This window comes from Gobio gobio, assembly GCF_949357685.1.
Source record: "Gobio gobio genome assembly, chromosome: 5".
NCBI classification, from domain to species: Eukaryota; Metazoa; Chordata; class Actinopteri; order Cypriniformes; family Gobionidae; genus Gobio; species Gobio gobio.
The window spans coordinates 11850450-11868303 of record NC_137101.1 but is presented as its reverse complement, the minus strand read 5'-3'; the positions used below and the strand labels follow the sequence as shown (position 1 = coordinate 11868303).

Here is a 17854-nt window from a genome sequence, read left to right as displayed (position 1 = left end):
AAGCTCTGTGATCAACAAACGTTTATGATACTTACACGTTTTGTCCATCAAGATAATTATCACAGATAATTACACAACTTTCGTTAATTTTGAAGCCTAAATGCAGTCGCCAGAAGTAAAAAACAAAAGGTAGGCTATAAACGGACTACACCACAGTCGCTTGATTTCAATGTCACCATCACTGAGCTTCCAGCAACTCTTTAAGTTTTTATCTAAAAACATTTTCCCAGAACATTTGAGTTAGACTGGTTTATAAGAGCACAATTATAAGCATAATGAGGCTGTAAAAGAGCCTCTGTAGTCCCATTTAGCACCTGTTAGCAACCGCCTTTTTCAAGACACGTAACATCTTCAAAAAATCCAGAGTGGGGGGTAATACTGATGTATTTTATGTCGTAGAATAAAACGTGAAAGTGTCTTGAGTTTGTGTTCACCACAGACCTTATTTCAGCCATCTAACCAAAATCCCATTCAAAAAAACCACTGACTTTGAGACGAGGGAACCGGAAGTGCTAAAATGCTAACTCGCTTCTGCGTTTTGGCCTATAAAGTGATATCATACCTACACCACTCTATTTCATGTGAGCCTTGTTACATCTAGTCTTCTGACTCTAAAGTCTGGAATACACTACACGACTTTTAACATCTGAACAGATTTTAAAACACTATGCACCATACTGTATGCTTCTGACTTTGTAAACTATCATTGACATGTCCAGACTGCAAACAGGGGCAAAAATCTGGGCGAAAGTCGTGTTGTGTATTCCAGCCTTTAGTGCAAAAAGATAACAATGTGAGGTTCATCTTAATAGTGTGTTTCATGAGAGGTGTGCTCAAAAAAATTCCTAGCATTATATGTTTAACTCTTGGTTATTCCTCTTCAAGTCAAATGAGCGGAAAAAAGCCTGTCTCCAATGTAAACCAGTAATAAAATACTGTAATAAGTCTGTCAGTGCTCAGGGAGGCCCAAACCAAGAGGCCTTTTCCTCACTAAACCCAAACTACAGAGAAGGTATTTCACACAGTGAAAAAAAAAAAGAAACAATGGTAACTTCCACCAAAGAAAAAAAAGACAAATTCTTCCTTTTCTTGCCATCTTGTTCTTATTTACTCAACTTTTGAGGAAGTACTTCTCTTTGACTTTAGTACTACTAACATGGATAAAACAAAACAAAACAAAAAAAGAAAAGTAGAGTTGGATTAATTTAGTGGAAGAGGTGAAAGACAGTGGTTTTGTTTATAGCCAGCAGTGCAATCAGCCAATCTCTTCTCCTGAGTGAACCCAGTCAGCTGCCGTCACAGCTGCTAACAGCCATCCTAAACCAACAACTGATGTGCCTTCCCCCTCATGGGCCTAATACACACACATACACACACACTCGCACATATTCTAGCTGTCTGCTTGCAGCATGCAGTCACCCTCCATCCCCCCAATCCCTCAACAAAGCTTCGGAGTTGAAGTTCCAACAGGCACATAAGAGCCTTTGTCCCAGTCGTCCTCCAGTGCGCCTGAATCGGGACAGACTGTGTCACCCCAGGGCTCAAGAAAGAACATCCAAAGCATTTATCATGACGAGTTCAACTGAATATTGTAAACAAGCACAGACAAGCACACTGTGTCTGTCATTTTGAGGTATTTTATATGAATTGAATTGTTTATTTGAAGAATTTAAAGGTGGGGTAAGTGCTTTCTGGTAACCGATGTTGATTTCAAATCACCAAAACAAACACGCCCCTATTTTGAAAGCTCCGCCCCACACATGCATAACCCCGTCAACAATTATGGCGGAATCTGCTGTGCAAGCCGGCCGAGGGTATGATGTTATCGATAAGTGAAAGCAATGTGTGTTATGGTAATCCAGGTCGAATGTTCAGTGAAAAAGTCATCCCTTAAATCCCAAAAACACAAACACAGTTCTCAAGAACAACTCGATAGCACGAGCACAACAGTCCAACTAACGAATAAATTACAATTATGACAAGATTCAAGGGTTATCGATCACGAAAAGAGGAACCAAAGGCAACAAACATATATTAGGAGTATATTATCTTACTTTTCGGACACACTTTGGGAGCTGACGCTTGAAACAGACAGCGAGGAGGTTTAGACTCTCCAGGCTTATACGGTGTGGAAATGAATGGGTCTTTATTATCGCTGAAGTGAACGACAATACGATCGCAAATGGACAAGCAAGCAAACATGACACATAAGCATATCAAGCAAAAGCCAGAATATATTAGTTCTGCGAAACAAAATCAAATCAATATTACTCGCCTATCGAGAAGAAATGAAGCAACCTCGGCCTTCGCTCCTTGAGTTCTCTCCAGCGCTGGAAAGCTGATACTTCTTGCCTGATCGTAAGCCTTCTTTTGTTCCACAGACATCTTCCACGTCTCTCTCTTTCAGTCATCACTCGGCTAATGTCCGCTGAGCGCTCTCTTCTCCCTGTCACTAGTAGACACTCCCCTTACTGCTGATTGGCTATAAGTTTGTTTTGGTACTCGGCCCGAGACACTTTTCTAAAGCAGTTTTGAAATACCACTTACCCCACCTTCAACATTGTGGACAGATGATGACAGTATGATTACAAGTATTTCTAATAGTTTGGCTTCCTAAAACAACAGTGAGACTGTAATGTGGACTGAGACACTATATCACAACTAAAAAGAGGTTTGAGTCCACTTTAAAGTCAAGGTAAAAGTCAATGCAAATAAATACTTTTTACTCTGGGTTCAACCTCTTATTTTGAATTCTCAACTTTAAAATGTATGAAGGACAGTGGTCCACCTACTATAGTCTCACGAAATCTTGTGGGAAACACTGATATGTGTATATATATATATATTAGGGTGCATCAAATTTGAATGGGAAATTTGAATTTCAAAATATGAATTTGGCTGGCATTGCATTTTGTTCCAATTAACATAAAAATGACTTTTGCAAAGTTTTGAGGAATTCCATTGAGATTTAGGGGTGCCACCTAACACATGAACTTTGGCGAAATTTAAAAAAATGTGCAATTTTTAGTCTAATTGCCAAAACGTTGACCTGGAAATGTTGAGTACAGTGAACTTTTATACAGTAACATGTTCTATAGGGTTATCAAAGTAAAAGTTGTTTGTTTGCCCTTTGGGCATTTCTCAAAATTCAGCTTTCGTGATTCTCCATTCATTTGTCCTATAGACAAAATGAATGGAGGTCAATGGGACATGTTCACGTGGCCTTACCCTGAATTTTGTGCAGCAGTGATGGATGTCGGACACATTGACTTTATTGTTAAACACAAGGAGCGACACACTTAAAAGAACAAACCCTCTCTAGTGGCTAACTCAATGGCAACTAACAGGGCCTAAGGCCACGTGTTTACCAAAGCGTTTTAGCCGGCTGAAAACACTAGGTGCTCTGCTGAAAACGTCTCGCTGTGGGCGCTTGAGAGCGTTTTGGCAGCGCAGCGTTTTTTTCAGTTGAGACTCTTTGCTTGTTATGATACAGAATATCTGCGGAAGTGTTACTAAGTATCTCATTTCATAGATAGTTTGTTTCTGTATTGATTCTATATAAAATGCTGATACAATGTTAAGTATTTGTTCTGGCTCTTGTTTTAAATTATTTTGTTCCGTTATTATACTTCTTGTTGTCATCTGTTGACGTTGTACAGTACAAGCAAGATGTGGCAGTTGGTTGGTGTTGTATTTGTCCCGCCCACGTGAACAAGTCAAATGCCATGTTGACAACCTGGTCAGCGCAGCACCAGTCCTGCAGCAACTTGCATGTCAACCGGGCAATGATCATTCCACATGCCTCATTAGTCTGCTTCTTATATGCCGGGACACCAAGCAGTTTCACCCGCTCTGCATCTCCAACCACCACTGTAAGACGCTCCTCCAACTGGTGCACATTGCTGAGCATCGGTGTTAACTTGGAGGTGGTGTCCACTGCTTGTGCTGTTCCTCACTGATGGTCTCCAGCACTTGGCGTCTTGCTCGGTCAGCTGTTGCGTAGGATGCAGAGAGATGTGTAGATTCACTGCCTGACTCTGCAACAAGGCCACGCGTGAAGGCAGCGTGTTGCATTGGTGACATCTTCAACCTTGTAGCCAATGACACAACACTTGGCCGGCTAAGGATGTCATGTGGAATAAAGCCATTTGTTCCAGTCTTCTTATGCTTGTGGGATGGTTCGCCCTCAGATGGATAGACTGTGTTAGTATCCTCCTCTGACTCCTCATCACTCTCTGACTCCAAGCTGGACATTGCCGTCATCTCCTCCAGCTCTTTTTCACAGTGGGACTGCCTGGCCGCTGCGGCAGCTTGACGCTCCTCTCGCTGCTTCACCTTGAGCTGCAGCTTTTTGTCCAATACACCAAATGTGGCCACTCTGTCAGTCTTCATGCTGGCCAAGAAAGCTAGGTCTTCTGGGTTATCAATCAGCTTTTCAACATTTGGAGGCCACAGCGGAAATCAAGTCTGCACTCCATTTTCTCCAATTGTTTCGCTGTAGTCTCACTGGTGCGCTTGGCCTGGGAGATTTTCCGCATCTTGTTGTTAGCATTGACTAAGTCTACCATCTTGTGGCACGCACGCTTGTCGCTCACCATTGGGATGTTGGCTTTCTTGTAAAATGGTCGCACCTGCCCCAGGACAACCTTGGCTGCCTCGAACTGCGACAACACTCCATTTACACCAGGTTTCTTTGCAAGCACGCAGTGTAAGATCTGACGACCAGTTGGCAGTTTGGCGCCGGTGATGATGCCATCCTCTCTGGTGATGCTGGGGCCCAGACCAAAGACCAGGCTGCGACTGCTAGTCTGGTAGGGACCAGTTGGTGAGGGCAGCATATGATAGTTATATGTAATAATACATACCCAACACAGAAAGATCACCTCAAACAGGAAGATCACCTCAGTTTTCTTGAGCTGTAGTATTGTTTGCCTCAGATCTCCATGGCGACCATTGAGCACTGTTAACCACTTTATCCAACAAAAACAGATGTGCGGTGGCACCCCTAAATCATCATGTACTGGAAAAATATTTTGCATGTGTTGTTTCTACATATTTTGGAACACTTTTAGCACCCAGCCATGTCAAAATTCAAGAATTGTGTTTTTTGATGCACCCTAATATATATATATATATATATATATTTTATTTTTTATTTTTTTTATTTTTCAACCAGCTTTTTATTGTTGATAGTATATTTAAATGAACAATTTTTGTACTCTTTTTCCATGTTTGAACCCAGATATCTGCACAATTTGTCAGATACCCAAAAAATAAACAAATGCATGGGTATATCTGAGTGCAGGTAACAGAGAAAGAGTACACATTGTTCATTTACATTTTTACTACCGAAATTGTAACAACAATATAAAGCTGTCCTTTAAATATAATTACTATATATATATATATATATATATATATATATATATATATATATATATATATATATATATATATATATATATATATATATATATATATATATATATATATATATATAGTAATTATATTTAAAGGACAGCTTTGTATTGTTACAATGTCGGTAGTAAAAATGTAAATGAACAATATATAAAATTATATAAAATAATAATATTAAAAATCATGTAAAATAATGAAATTAAGAAAACTGTTGCCTTCATTATTACAAGTTTTAAAAACACATAATTTTTTCCCAGTGCAGAGAGAAAGAACGAGAAGAGTTAAAAACACTTAAGAGACGGGCCTGTCAGCACTTCAGCTCACTTTGCTATAAACACAGACAGACACACGAGACGTGCACACAATCCTTTATGCTCCTAAAGGAACTAACTCCCTGTAACATGCCTATGGGCCATTAGCTGTGCACGTCTCAGCCATTTCTATGTGGATATCCAACAAAAACACATCAAGGCACTTGGGATAAAGTTGTCAAATGTCAGTCAGAAGGGCTTTTTACTGCCCTTGTTAAGCTTCTTTTGGAAAAGAGCTCAGAATGACGTCTGTTTCTCTTAGTGGAATCCACTAAAAGTCCACCATTCATAGGAAAAGAGAAGACAAAGTCCTTTCCAGAGTTATGAGGGAGAAAGTTCACATCTGGGTTTCCTGTTGGGAAGTTCAAATGGTGAAGACCTCTTCCACTAAACCACAACGAAACGGATGGAAAATATCAATGGCATTTGCTAAGGCAAGCATTACTATTACTATAAGTCAGCATGAAACGGAAGTTGCGACAGTCTTTTCTTCCCTACTGTGACGTATCTGAGTGAAACGTATGCCGAAAAAAAACTTCATCAGAGTTAGAGATGTCGCTGCAAGTGGGAGGGAAGGTTATTTTGATTAAAGATTATGAGGGCACATGAATTAAAATAATAGTAATAATAATGATGTGAACGGATAAATCATTAAAATCTGCATTATTCCATAAACAAAAGCACAAATAGTCAATTTTGATATCATGATGACTTTAAACTGTTAGTGCTGGGGAAATATAATGTTAGTCATTTGTCCATTTATAAACCTCTCTTTAAGTCCTGTTCAATCAGCAGGGCTTAGTCAGTCTATTTCTGTGTGCGGGGTCGAGAAAATGAGGGAGGTGAAGACATTTGGCAATGCGGACGATGAGGGATTTTCTTGTCTGGGCCAATCTGGCAACCCAGGGTCAGGCAGCTGATGACATCATCACGCCGCTGACAGCCCCCTGCGCCTGACACTGCTGACACCGAACACCCCAGAGTGCACTTGGGCTGTCTGATTCCCAGCCTTACAAATAACACAATACAGAAGAAATGCTTTACATCAGACACAGGAGTTATAGCTGTTGTTAAACACCTGTTAGAGGCAGTCATGGCTGTTATCAGCAAACCAGTCATGATCTTGACCCCTGACCCTACCGTTAACCCGACAGCCGCACCGTCACTGTAGAGATAGAGTGACATTCCATCGACAGGAAGTCTCTAAAGACCGATACACAGTTGTTTCCATAGATTTTATAATGCATAACATATAATACATCACATAATAGATTTTCTATCAGTATTTCAAATAATGAGCATACTTACATCTGGGCTGCTAAACATTTTTGTGGAAACCGTGATACTTTTTTCAGGTTTATTTGTAGAATAGAAAGTTTGTAAGAACAGCATTTATTAGAAATAGGCTTTTTTATATAACAATGTAAAATGTAAAACCTTTATTTTCATTTAATGCATCCTTGCTAAATAAAAGTATTAATTTCTTTCAAAGTCTCACTCCACACTTTTGAATGGTATAATGTAAATAACATGTTAGAGGGATAGTTCACCTAAATATTTGAATCATTTACTAAACTATGACCAGGGCTCCGCGGGATATGTGGAATTTTTTTGTGATTTCTGCGCTGATTTTTTAAAAAAATTATGCGGAATGGTTTTAAATGTGTTAAAAAGATCTAAGAATTTTGGAACTAAAAACATTACAAATAAAATATAAAATATTCACTTCTTAACTTTGATTTAAGGTTTACAATACAAATCCAAACAACTTGTTTTTTAAACAAAGCTAGATCCCTACTATAGTACATCCACTAAAAGATGGAGAAAATATTACTTTATCAATTGAATTGTACACAAATTATTAAATAAACAATTTCATATCACTCAACAATAGAGCACAATAAATAAATACCTCCCAAAGTAAATAAATTAACTGTTTTTAATAGATATAAATAAGTAATTTTTGTAGACGAGTGACGTTTCTTTAACTCCTCCGTGGTCAATTTTGTTAGACATTTTAAAATTTCACTCTTTCACTAAAAGAAAAAATCTCATCAATAAGCGCAGCCTACTATCACTAACAATCGTGCACGTGATTGTGTATGCTTCTCAAATGACGGGCACTACAATCTGCGGAAATCTGCTCAGTTTTCTGCCGAAGTCTGCACGCGCTATGACTTTTATGACTTTTTCTATGACTTATGACTTTTTCTTCTGTGGAATACACAAAATAAAGCTTATGAAAAGTTTTTGCCCCTACAAAGAAAGTTCTTAAAAACATCTTGTTTTGTTATTAAAGGTCCCATGTCATGAAAATTTCATTGTATGAGTTTTTTTAACATTAATATGAGTTCCCCTAGCCTGTATTTTGTCCCCAAGTTGTTAGAATTTTGAGTTCTGGCTGTCTTTCTCTACCTTTGAGAAAATGACAGCTCAGACGAGCTAATCTGGAATTTTCCTGTTATGACGTCATAACAGGAAATGTTACCTCCCCTTCCTCTGCTTTGCCTGCCCAGAGCACTTTGAGAAAATGGATTCAGTTTATGTCAGCACAGGCTTTACAAACAGACTTTACGATATGGATTTGACAGCACCGCGACAAACAGTGAGTAACAGTGTTCATTAATGCCTGATCTGTGCATCAATGATTTATAATGTGTAGCTAATCATTCAAGTTCACACAGACTTTCTTTTTAGATTGTTTAATGATCGCCGTCTTGATGCCCTAAGCGTAAGGCATCAGTGAATCAAGCCAGTGACTAAAACGATCGTTTCTGTTAGTCGAATGAAACAAATTTGTTTTTTAACTGATTAAACTACAGAGAACGATCAAAGAACACTCTTTATAATGTTTGGATCTGTCAATCACACGTCGCGAGTGTATCTGCACACTTGTTCAAACTGCCGTTATAATGAATGACGCTGTTATGCTGCACAAAGCTCTTACTGTATTCATGTCGATGTGTGTTTGCTGTTAGTTGTGGTGAAAGCATTTTGTGAGAGAAAACATGTTGCAATGACGAGATCACTGCAATCACGCAATCAACAGATTGTCTGTCTACTCTATGCTCATCACTCAAGCCTTTCATGTGATAGGAATAGATCATAAAATAATGCTATAATCCACACTTTGACGATTCGTTCATCTCAACAGCTGTTATGGTACATTACATGTGTAACAAAGTTTGTAGAATAAGGTGGAAGAAGACAGAGTCGACGTGACTGGGACTGTTTATTCAGAACTCTCAGCTACAAATAAGCTTGCCCTAACAGCACAGCTCTCAACAACTCAGTACAATAAAACTTCCTACAGCTCTCCGTGGTTCACGAGTGCCCAGTCAGTCTCTCTCTCTCGTGCAGTACCTCGCTAAACCATGCCCCCTCCGCAACATAATCTAACACTCATTTCAAATGCAAAGATGTCAGCCAATCACAACAGTGGGCGTTTTCACTGAAGTCTCACAGCAGACACGCCCCTTCAAACAGAGCATTCAAGCCAGAGGGGTAATAACAGTATAGAAAAAATGCCATTTATTTCTGAATTATGACATTTTTTAATGTAAAAATCATACTAACAATATAAGTACACCTCAGTACACCTCAGGAAACATTATAAAATAATAGAAAAATGCCATGCCATGGGACCTTTAAAGCCGCAATATGTAATTTTTCACTGCTAGAGGTCACTTATTCAAAACAAAGGCATAGCTTGATGACATGACGCCCTGATTTCGGAGCTTTTATTAGGGCGCAGACGAGAGCTTCTGCTTCTTCCGCTCATGTGGGGTAACGCAGCACTGTTTTATCATTTTAGATACATCCTTTCAGTGTGTTGAAAATTATTATAATGTTATAATGAGTAATGTCACTACTATGAGACACTTGTTGCACACTGCAGTGAGCTAGATCGATATTAGGCATGGTAAATCATGGTACCCGCGGTAAATCAAGAAAACAAGATTTAAACAATAAGACTACCTGTGTTGAGCTATAAAACAATATAACAGAAATATACGTTTTCTGTCTAATAAAATATATAATATATTAAAGTGTTTGATGTTTCCATGGAAACCGGAAATCGAGGGTAACGTGGGTATGATGTCATTGATAGGTGACGCACGGACACGGTTCGTGTCCTGGTTAAAATTGCTTGTTTCTCTGGAATTAAACATTCTAAGACACATTTGGGATAATGTAAGTACAAAAGTCAACAAAATATATAACATTGTTCTAGTGGTTTTAAGATATTTTAATCCAAAAATCATACATAGTGCCTTTAAAGGAATAGCTTGCATATCTATGACTGTTTACTCACCTTTACATCTATTTACAACATAAATGTTGGTGTTTGGTGAAAGAGTCATACATGTATTGAACAACAAGACAGTGATTAAAAGATGACAGGATTTTGACTTTTGAGTGAAAAAAAAAAAAAGCAACCAGTCAATTCTGAATTGCAGACGTGCATTAAAACAAATGAGCATGTTGTACAATGCGTAACTCTATCCAAACACCACGGTGAACAGCTGAAAACATTGGAGAGGCTCAGATATCACTTACGGTAGAGATGAAGTCCCGTTTAGCCTTCCAGCACCCCATTCATAATCAAAAGCGACTCGCCCTTTTTTTCCCTCGTCTGCTTTCCATCATTCTATGATCTCCCACATGATCCTGGAGTTTGAGGATGGTGTTGGATTTATACAGTAACAGAAGAAGTGAGTGTCAAGCGATATCCCGAATAAACCCTTTCTGATATCGCGAGGCCTTCGCTGTCATGAACTGAATTCAATCATTGTCGCATCAGAATCCAATGGTTTTAAAATACAGCACAGCACTATAAAACCTCATAAGATAATTCTCTAATAGACTGTATATAATCTCAATAATCCAAATACAACCAATAAGAAATAAATACTGGCCTGTTGTACTTGTTTAACACTACATGTTGAGTTTCCCACACACGAACAAAGCAGTTATGAGCTGTTGCACAACCGTTCCACACACACACACCTGATATCCGCCTATCCAGGATGCACCTGGGCCGTCTGTAGTGCTGATATGCAACGGTATGAAACAGCACATTTTAGGCTTTTTTTTTTTACAAGATATATTAACAAACAGAATGGGACCAATTGAGGAAAGCACCACAGCGGCCCATGTCAAATCTCTGGAGGGAGTGAGTGTGTGTAGGGGGTGTTCACTGGCCTTGCTTGAACATTCCAGTGGACTGACTAGCCCTTGACACATGGTAACAATTAAAGACGCTGTTGTACGCGGAAAGCAGGAGGACACGAGAGAGAGAGAGAGAGAGAAAGAGGGAGACCGTGCTTGCAAGAACGACTGCTTGTTGTTGTTAGCTGTAGTCATTTCTATCGTGCCTGACTCTCATATATTTTGGATGGAAATCCTTCTTTTTGTGGCCAAAGATTACACGGAGCCGAAGCTGGAGAAAAGCCTACCAAAAGTTGTAACGCACAACATTCACCAGAAACAATGTCAGAGGTGAACAAGAGGGGTGAATCGGTAAAACCAACTGCTACTTAGAGCGGCAGAGGAAAGATCTGCCTAATGGGCCAGGAAAGTGTTACATGCAGAGAAACAGAGCATGACTTTAGCTGAGATAACTCACTGTGCTGATAAAGCCACTAAAGCACTTCAGGGAAACACGCTACGACAACTTAAATTTAAATCAGATGAAATTTCCCCTCTGGGATACAGCGTATGTCAGTAGGGACTTCCTTTCAGCACACTTACTTCAGAGAGAGAGAGAGAGAGAGAGAGAGAGAGAGAGAGAGAGAGAACGAGGGAGCATACATTGTCATTATGCCAAAGCTTCGTTGATCATGTGCATGTGATTTTAAGTCTTGCCAAAATGAAAATGTGATTTTCATCATAAACTTAACATTGTTTTTGCTGTTTCATCTATCACAATGTGTGCTTATTTACAAATGTAAAAGCTGAAGACAGCAGTTGACATTTCAAAAAGGAAAATTTTAATATAATATAACAATAACAATACTTATAGCAATACTTAAAATAAATAAATAAAAAATATTATTTAATTAATTAATATATACACACACTAAAATTGACAGCCCCTCATTTATGTTTTAAATACAAAAAAATGTACTTAAAAAAAAAATTATCTTAAAAATAGAGAACAACCTAAATACCAAGCTTGATTGTAGGCCAGCGAGAGGCTAATATTTAATCATGTGGAAATAAAACAATTCAATTGGAATGTCTATTCAATGATTAACTCGTCTGCAACAACAAGATAATATCTAATATCTAATTATCTTTAGTTACGGGCTTTAAAAAGCAAATATTATGCAGCAAAAATATGGACTAACTGCCCTTAAAAAATGTTGGTAAAAATAACTATTAATCAGATTTTTTTGGCAGAGCCAGTGAAAATCTGACAGGCGAAGTTAGAAAAGGAAAGAAAAGGGAGAGAAAAGGGGGACACTCATTCCAAAAAGTTCTGTCAATCATGTGCTCATCAACTCTATTCCATGACTCACTCTTTCTTACACTTACTATCCAAATAACCTCCAGCAACCCCCTCTGTCCCGGCTTTCTTCTGGGCCTGTAGGACTATTTAAAGCACCTGTTACTAGATGGACCCCAGAGCGCAGCTGTCTATCTATCAATCACTCACTCGGAGGCTAAAGGCTTATGATCCCTGTCCCAGGGCCATCAGTCCTTACACCCGAAACTCAAGGTTTTTGACTCCAATATTTCCACAAACTACTTGTTCACTTCTTAATACACAAGGGAACAATCAGCATTATCTTACGTTTTTCAACAATATTATATTTTGTATTTTTATATGGAAAGATCACTGATCCAGGTGCAGCTATAATTTAAGGAGCCCTATATGGGGACATTGGTGATGGGAAAAAATGATATTTCAATGCATTTGTGTTCACTCGCAAAACTTTAGCTTTCTATCACAAAAGTATTGCGTTCCCCCAGAGAAACTGTGCTCTCTCCCATAACATTTGCGTTATCTTGCAAAATTTTTGACTTCCCCTGAAATGCAAAAGCATCGAAGTATGATTTTTTTCTCACATCTAATTTTTTTCCATCACCATGTCCCTTTAGGAGGGTAATATTTGCATATATGTATGTCAATCTGTTAGTGCTATCAAATCGATTAATCGCTATTAATCATATATATATATATACAGCAGGCACACAACGTCATAAGACTTTGGTTGCATTTTGGTTGCGACCTCAGTTGACCAAAATTCAATGTCAGCTCAACGTCTAATGCCAACGTTAACTTGACGTCCAAAACCGACGCCAGCTGACATTGATATTTAGTTGTTTTTAGGTTGTGTTGTAAAGTAACCAAAATTCAACGTTGAGCCAACGTCTCAAGCCAAAGTCGTAATGACGTCAGATACCGAAATTTAAGTCGTGAGGTAGGGTGACCAAAATCCAACGTCTCCTTAACGTCATAATGGTAACATCCACACAACGTCAAATTATAACATCATTAGACGTTGATCTTTTGTTGGTTTTAGGTTGTGTTGTTAACTAACCAAAATACAACGTCAAGCCAACCTCTCAAGCCAACGTCACATTGACGTCAATCTCCAATGTTGGACAGGTTCTGACGTCAACCCGATTTTCATTTTCAACGTATGTCCGACGTTGGGGACCGGTGACGTCCGGTGCCTGCTGGGTATATATACACTAAATATAGGCATACATACATGCATGCATGCATACACACTAGGGCTGCACAATTAATCTAATTTCTATTGTGATTTCAATTACGAATGTCACAATTATGTAATCGTTCAAAGGTGCAATTACAACAAAAAATGTCCACTTACAATATTCTGCATGCTTAAGATGTTTTGTTTTTCTTTCTACAGGTTAAGGGTTTGTTTTTTTTTTCAATTGTTTTAATTTTAGTTTTAGTATAACATTATAATACCATGTATATTTTTCGAAATATATATCAAACCAACGTATATATACATTTGAGGCTTAATGCTATAGAAAAGCAAGAATGTTAAGAATGTTTTCAGCTTATTTTCATTTACAATATAGCATGCAGTTGCTTAAAACTATGGTATAAAGCTGTTCAAAACATCATTCAATGTAAATTGTGATAATCGTAATTAATAATCGCAAATACAATTCAAGGGAATAATCGACAATTATGATTTTTGTCATAATCGTGCAGCCCTAATACACACACACACACACACACACACACACACACACACACACACACACACACACACATATACAGTATTTACAAACTTTAATGTTAGATGCGATTAATCGATTTGACAGCACTAAAATCTATCTATTCTCACACATTATGGTACATCTGCATGAGTGACTGAGTGCGTAGCGATAAAATATATGAGGTGAGTGGTATTTCCTGTAGAGGCAGCAGGCCAGCCCCATGTGACACTGTTCACACACACACACACACACACTTTCTTGGACGAGAGTGCAAGAGTTTTTCCTGCACCTCCTTCACCCTACACTCTTGCGTAAGGGGGGTTCTGAGAGGCAGGTGCCATTCTGGAAAGATCCATCTCATTGCCAATGACAGCCGGGCTGAAAGCACTGCTGTCATGTGCCAGCGTGTGAGACTGTTGGTTCCTTCCCCCCCAAACCTAACAGGACGGCCACATCTGCAGTCAAGTCCTAGCCAGCCACTATCATTCAGTCTCTCTCATCGGTCAAATCAAGTCTTTACAAACATACCAGCTCCACAATAGTAATAGGAATGAACATTGCCCTTTTTCTGTTGTATGGCCATTTGCTTGGAAAGAATGCAATGCTGCCAGGCCCTGACACCCACCACGCAGACAGCAGAACAATCTAGATCTTTTCCCACAGCAAAAACACCAACACTGACCCAGGAACAGAGGGTCATTTCTGTATAGAGAAGCCAAGATGATCTAGAAACAGAAATCATGCTTTTTTATTATTAAAATGTTATATGATATTTGATAAAACATAATAAATACTAGTGTGGACAAATCAGCCACTAATGTTGATGCCCTAGTATCAGACTCTCAGTCTACCACTAAAATGACTGGAATATCTCTAAATAGAGTGTCATAAAATAGATAAATGCAATAAAAACCAACTTCCCAGCAATTCTTCCTACAGCATATTTCACACATTAAGGATACATTCTAATCATTGGTCATTTTATGCCTGCAGGCCACATTAGACAGATTCACAAATCCATACTAGCATTGATCCTAATCTGGATTTGGGACCGTGCTCCAAAGCCTTGGGGTACAAAATGCACCCCTTATAGGACCAAAGATCTCAAAGTAAAGTGCTGTCCAAAAATCTGTTTGAAGGAGCAGTGGATGTCAGATCACAGAAATCATTAAAGAATCTAATTTATGGCAATTATATCTATATTAAACAATATATCAGCACATAGCCTATTGTAACATGCAATTATATTAATCACATAGAATGTGCATTCAAACAGAAATATCATAATAAAAATTTGTTTCACATTTTAATGTATACGGCTACATGCACTACTATATCTTACTAATCTGTTAAGGTTTAAATAGCTCTAATATTTATTTATGAAACATATTATAATGTGTCTTAAGTGCAAATGATTATGCACAAAGGCATTGACAATCTTCAGGGACATCTGTATGATTCATGAACATTGTTTAGCCTTCGGTTGTCCATCAAAACAAGAAAAAATACAATAATCAAACAATTTAATAATACTTCACTGCTTCCAAAAATGCTAATTAATGTAATTATAGCGAATAAAAATCAATATTTACAGTTAAAATGGAAACAAGACCCATTATGACCCCGCTAATTATGTGTAGTTTGTTTGGTCTGACCCCTCTAATAAGGCTTGAGCACCCCGAGAGAGTCAAAACAAACCGTCGAGGAGACTTTTAAAAAGTATGTTTTCATATAAGTATACGTTTCAAGGTTTTGATACAACGTTTCACAAGCGAAAAAAGGTTAGATTACAAGTTGATGAAGTTCAACTGAGGAGGTAACCATGGCAACAGTACGCAGCTTGAGCGCGTTCCGTTATCATAACATTACCACTGCATAAATAGTTATTGTTTGTCACTTAATTAAAGATTTACACATAGCTAAACTTGTTTGCTTTGTTTGAAATAACTTTTATGCGGCTTAAAATCGTGAGCCACCGCGCATATATAGGCTACGCAACGAAACAGCACTTACCTATAGAAACTAGTTTGATATGCTCCCTTTCTAGAAACTCCAGCGCGACCGACACATTCTCCAGCTTCATCTGCCTGAAATTGGGTCTGGCGTGGTACTTTCTGTACATTTTCTTCTGGCTGAGAACTTCCAGGAGCCCGATAAGCTTGAGGCCGTCGCTCAGGTCCTTCTGCAGGTCGTTGATTTTTTTGTTGAGGCATTTCAGGTGTTCGTTGCACCACCTGGTGAAGGTGTTCTGCTGGATCTTCTTCCAGGGCGCATCCTCCGCCAGGTCCTTCTCCGTGGCCGGCATCTCCTCGTCTCCGTCCTCGCCGTTGTCGGTGCCCTGGTAATACTGGGGCGGCAGCTGCTGGTCGTAGTATGTATTATTGCTCATCATGTTTTTTTCCCCCAATGTTCTCGTGCCCCCCTTTTATACGACAATCTGCAAGACTTTAACGGCGCAAGGGGGAGTGGGGCAGGAGCGCGCACTCTCTTCTAAGGAAAAAAGAAAAGAAAACGAAAGAAAGTCTTAAGAGTTGGGACGGTTTGTCGGACTTCCAGCTTCGAACCACACAGTTCAGAGCGAATGAGTTTCCGTTGAATTCTTCCAACCGCCGTTAAAGAAACCTCGTTCCTGCTTGACTTACATGAAAGTTTTCTGAAACAAAAGGAAAGACGGGAAAATAGACGCGGCTTCGTATACTTGAATGGTTAAATGAAGCATGAGGCGCTTTAAAATCTGAGACCCCTCCGGCAGGGCTCACACGTCAGTCTGCTGGATCCCCTGGTATGCTGCTGTCATCATGACCATATACAACTGCGCGATGGGTGATTCTCTAATCTAACCGAGATAGTGATACCGGCGCCCGATTGGGCGAAGCGCGCCCCGGGGAAGGGGATTGGATAGACCTAGAGCGCCTTCAACAGTTGTGACAGTCATTTTTATTTTTAGGAACCCCAAATTGGGCACGTGGGGGGCTGGAGTTGCGCTTGTTGTAAAACTTGGGCTCTGTTTTAACAATTGGGGCTGGAAAAAGCAAATGACAGCATAATTAAGTCAGTGAGACATTTTAACACAGTGTGCTAAATACATATCAAAGCCCAGCCACTGAAGACAGACAGACTGTTTATTAATAAATAATAAATAGTACGACAGTGTATTAATAAACAATATTATGGCCCCAACTGACAAGACTCTATTCCAGTCAATGAAGTCATACACTGTAAAACAGTTTTGTTAAATTTAGCTGTATTTGTTAACTATTTATGTTACAGCTCCTTATAGGCCTATAGTCATTAAATTGTCAGTTGGCATAACATAGGTGATAAAAATGGAAGTCAGCATAATGACTTAAAGTTTTCTATACAATGCAAGTTGCTTTAAATAAAAACTGTCAAATGCATAAAAATGTGAATGTTTATTAGCCAATAATAACAGATACAGGGCACAGTGTTAGCGTCACTTTTTAAATTCAAATAAATATTGTGGTTTGCACAGTTTCTGGGAGTGTCTAAATCCTCTAAACTATGGTGATTTTAACAATATTTTACTATGACGTATACATAATACATTGTTAAATAGAAACCCAGACTCATCCATCGGGTTGCCAGACAGAGAAGCGTGATTCATCACTCCAGAGAACACGTCTCCACTGCTCTAGAGTCCACTGGCCGCGTGCTTTACACCACTGCATCCCACACTTTGCATTGCACTTGGTGATGTAAGGCTTGGATGAGCTGCTCGGCCATGGAAACCCATTCCATGAAGCTCTCTACACACTGTTCTTGAGCTAATCTGAAGGCCACACGAAGTTTGGAGGTCTGTTGACTCTGCAGAACGTTGGCGACTGTGCACCTCAGCATGCGCTGACCCCGTTCTGTTTTTTACGTGGCCTGCCACTTTGTGGCTGAGTTGGTGT

General features: G+C 39.0%; 1 protein-coding gene across 24 annotated transcripts in view; it reads right to left on the bottom strand.

Annotated features, from left to right (window-relative positions):
- flncb (filamin C, gamma b (actin binding protein 280)) overlaps window positions 1-16715 on the bottom strand; it is a 70727-nt gene extending 54012 nt beyond the window's left edge. For all 24 annotated transcript variants that reach the window (XM_079817718.1, XM_079817735.1, XM_079817726.1 and 21 more), the window contains exon 1: window positions 15954-16715. In XM_079817718.1, coding sequence (XP_079673844.1) covers window positions 15954-16332 — 379 coding nt within the window. In that variant the 5' untranslated portion in view covers window positions 16333-16715. The remainder of the gene's footprint in view (window positions 1-15953) is intronic.
- Between the last annotated feature and the right edge of the window lie 1139 nt (window positions 16716-17854).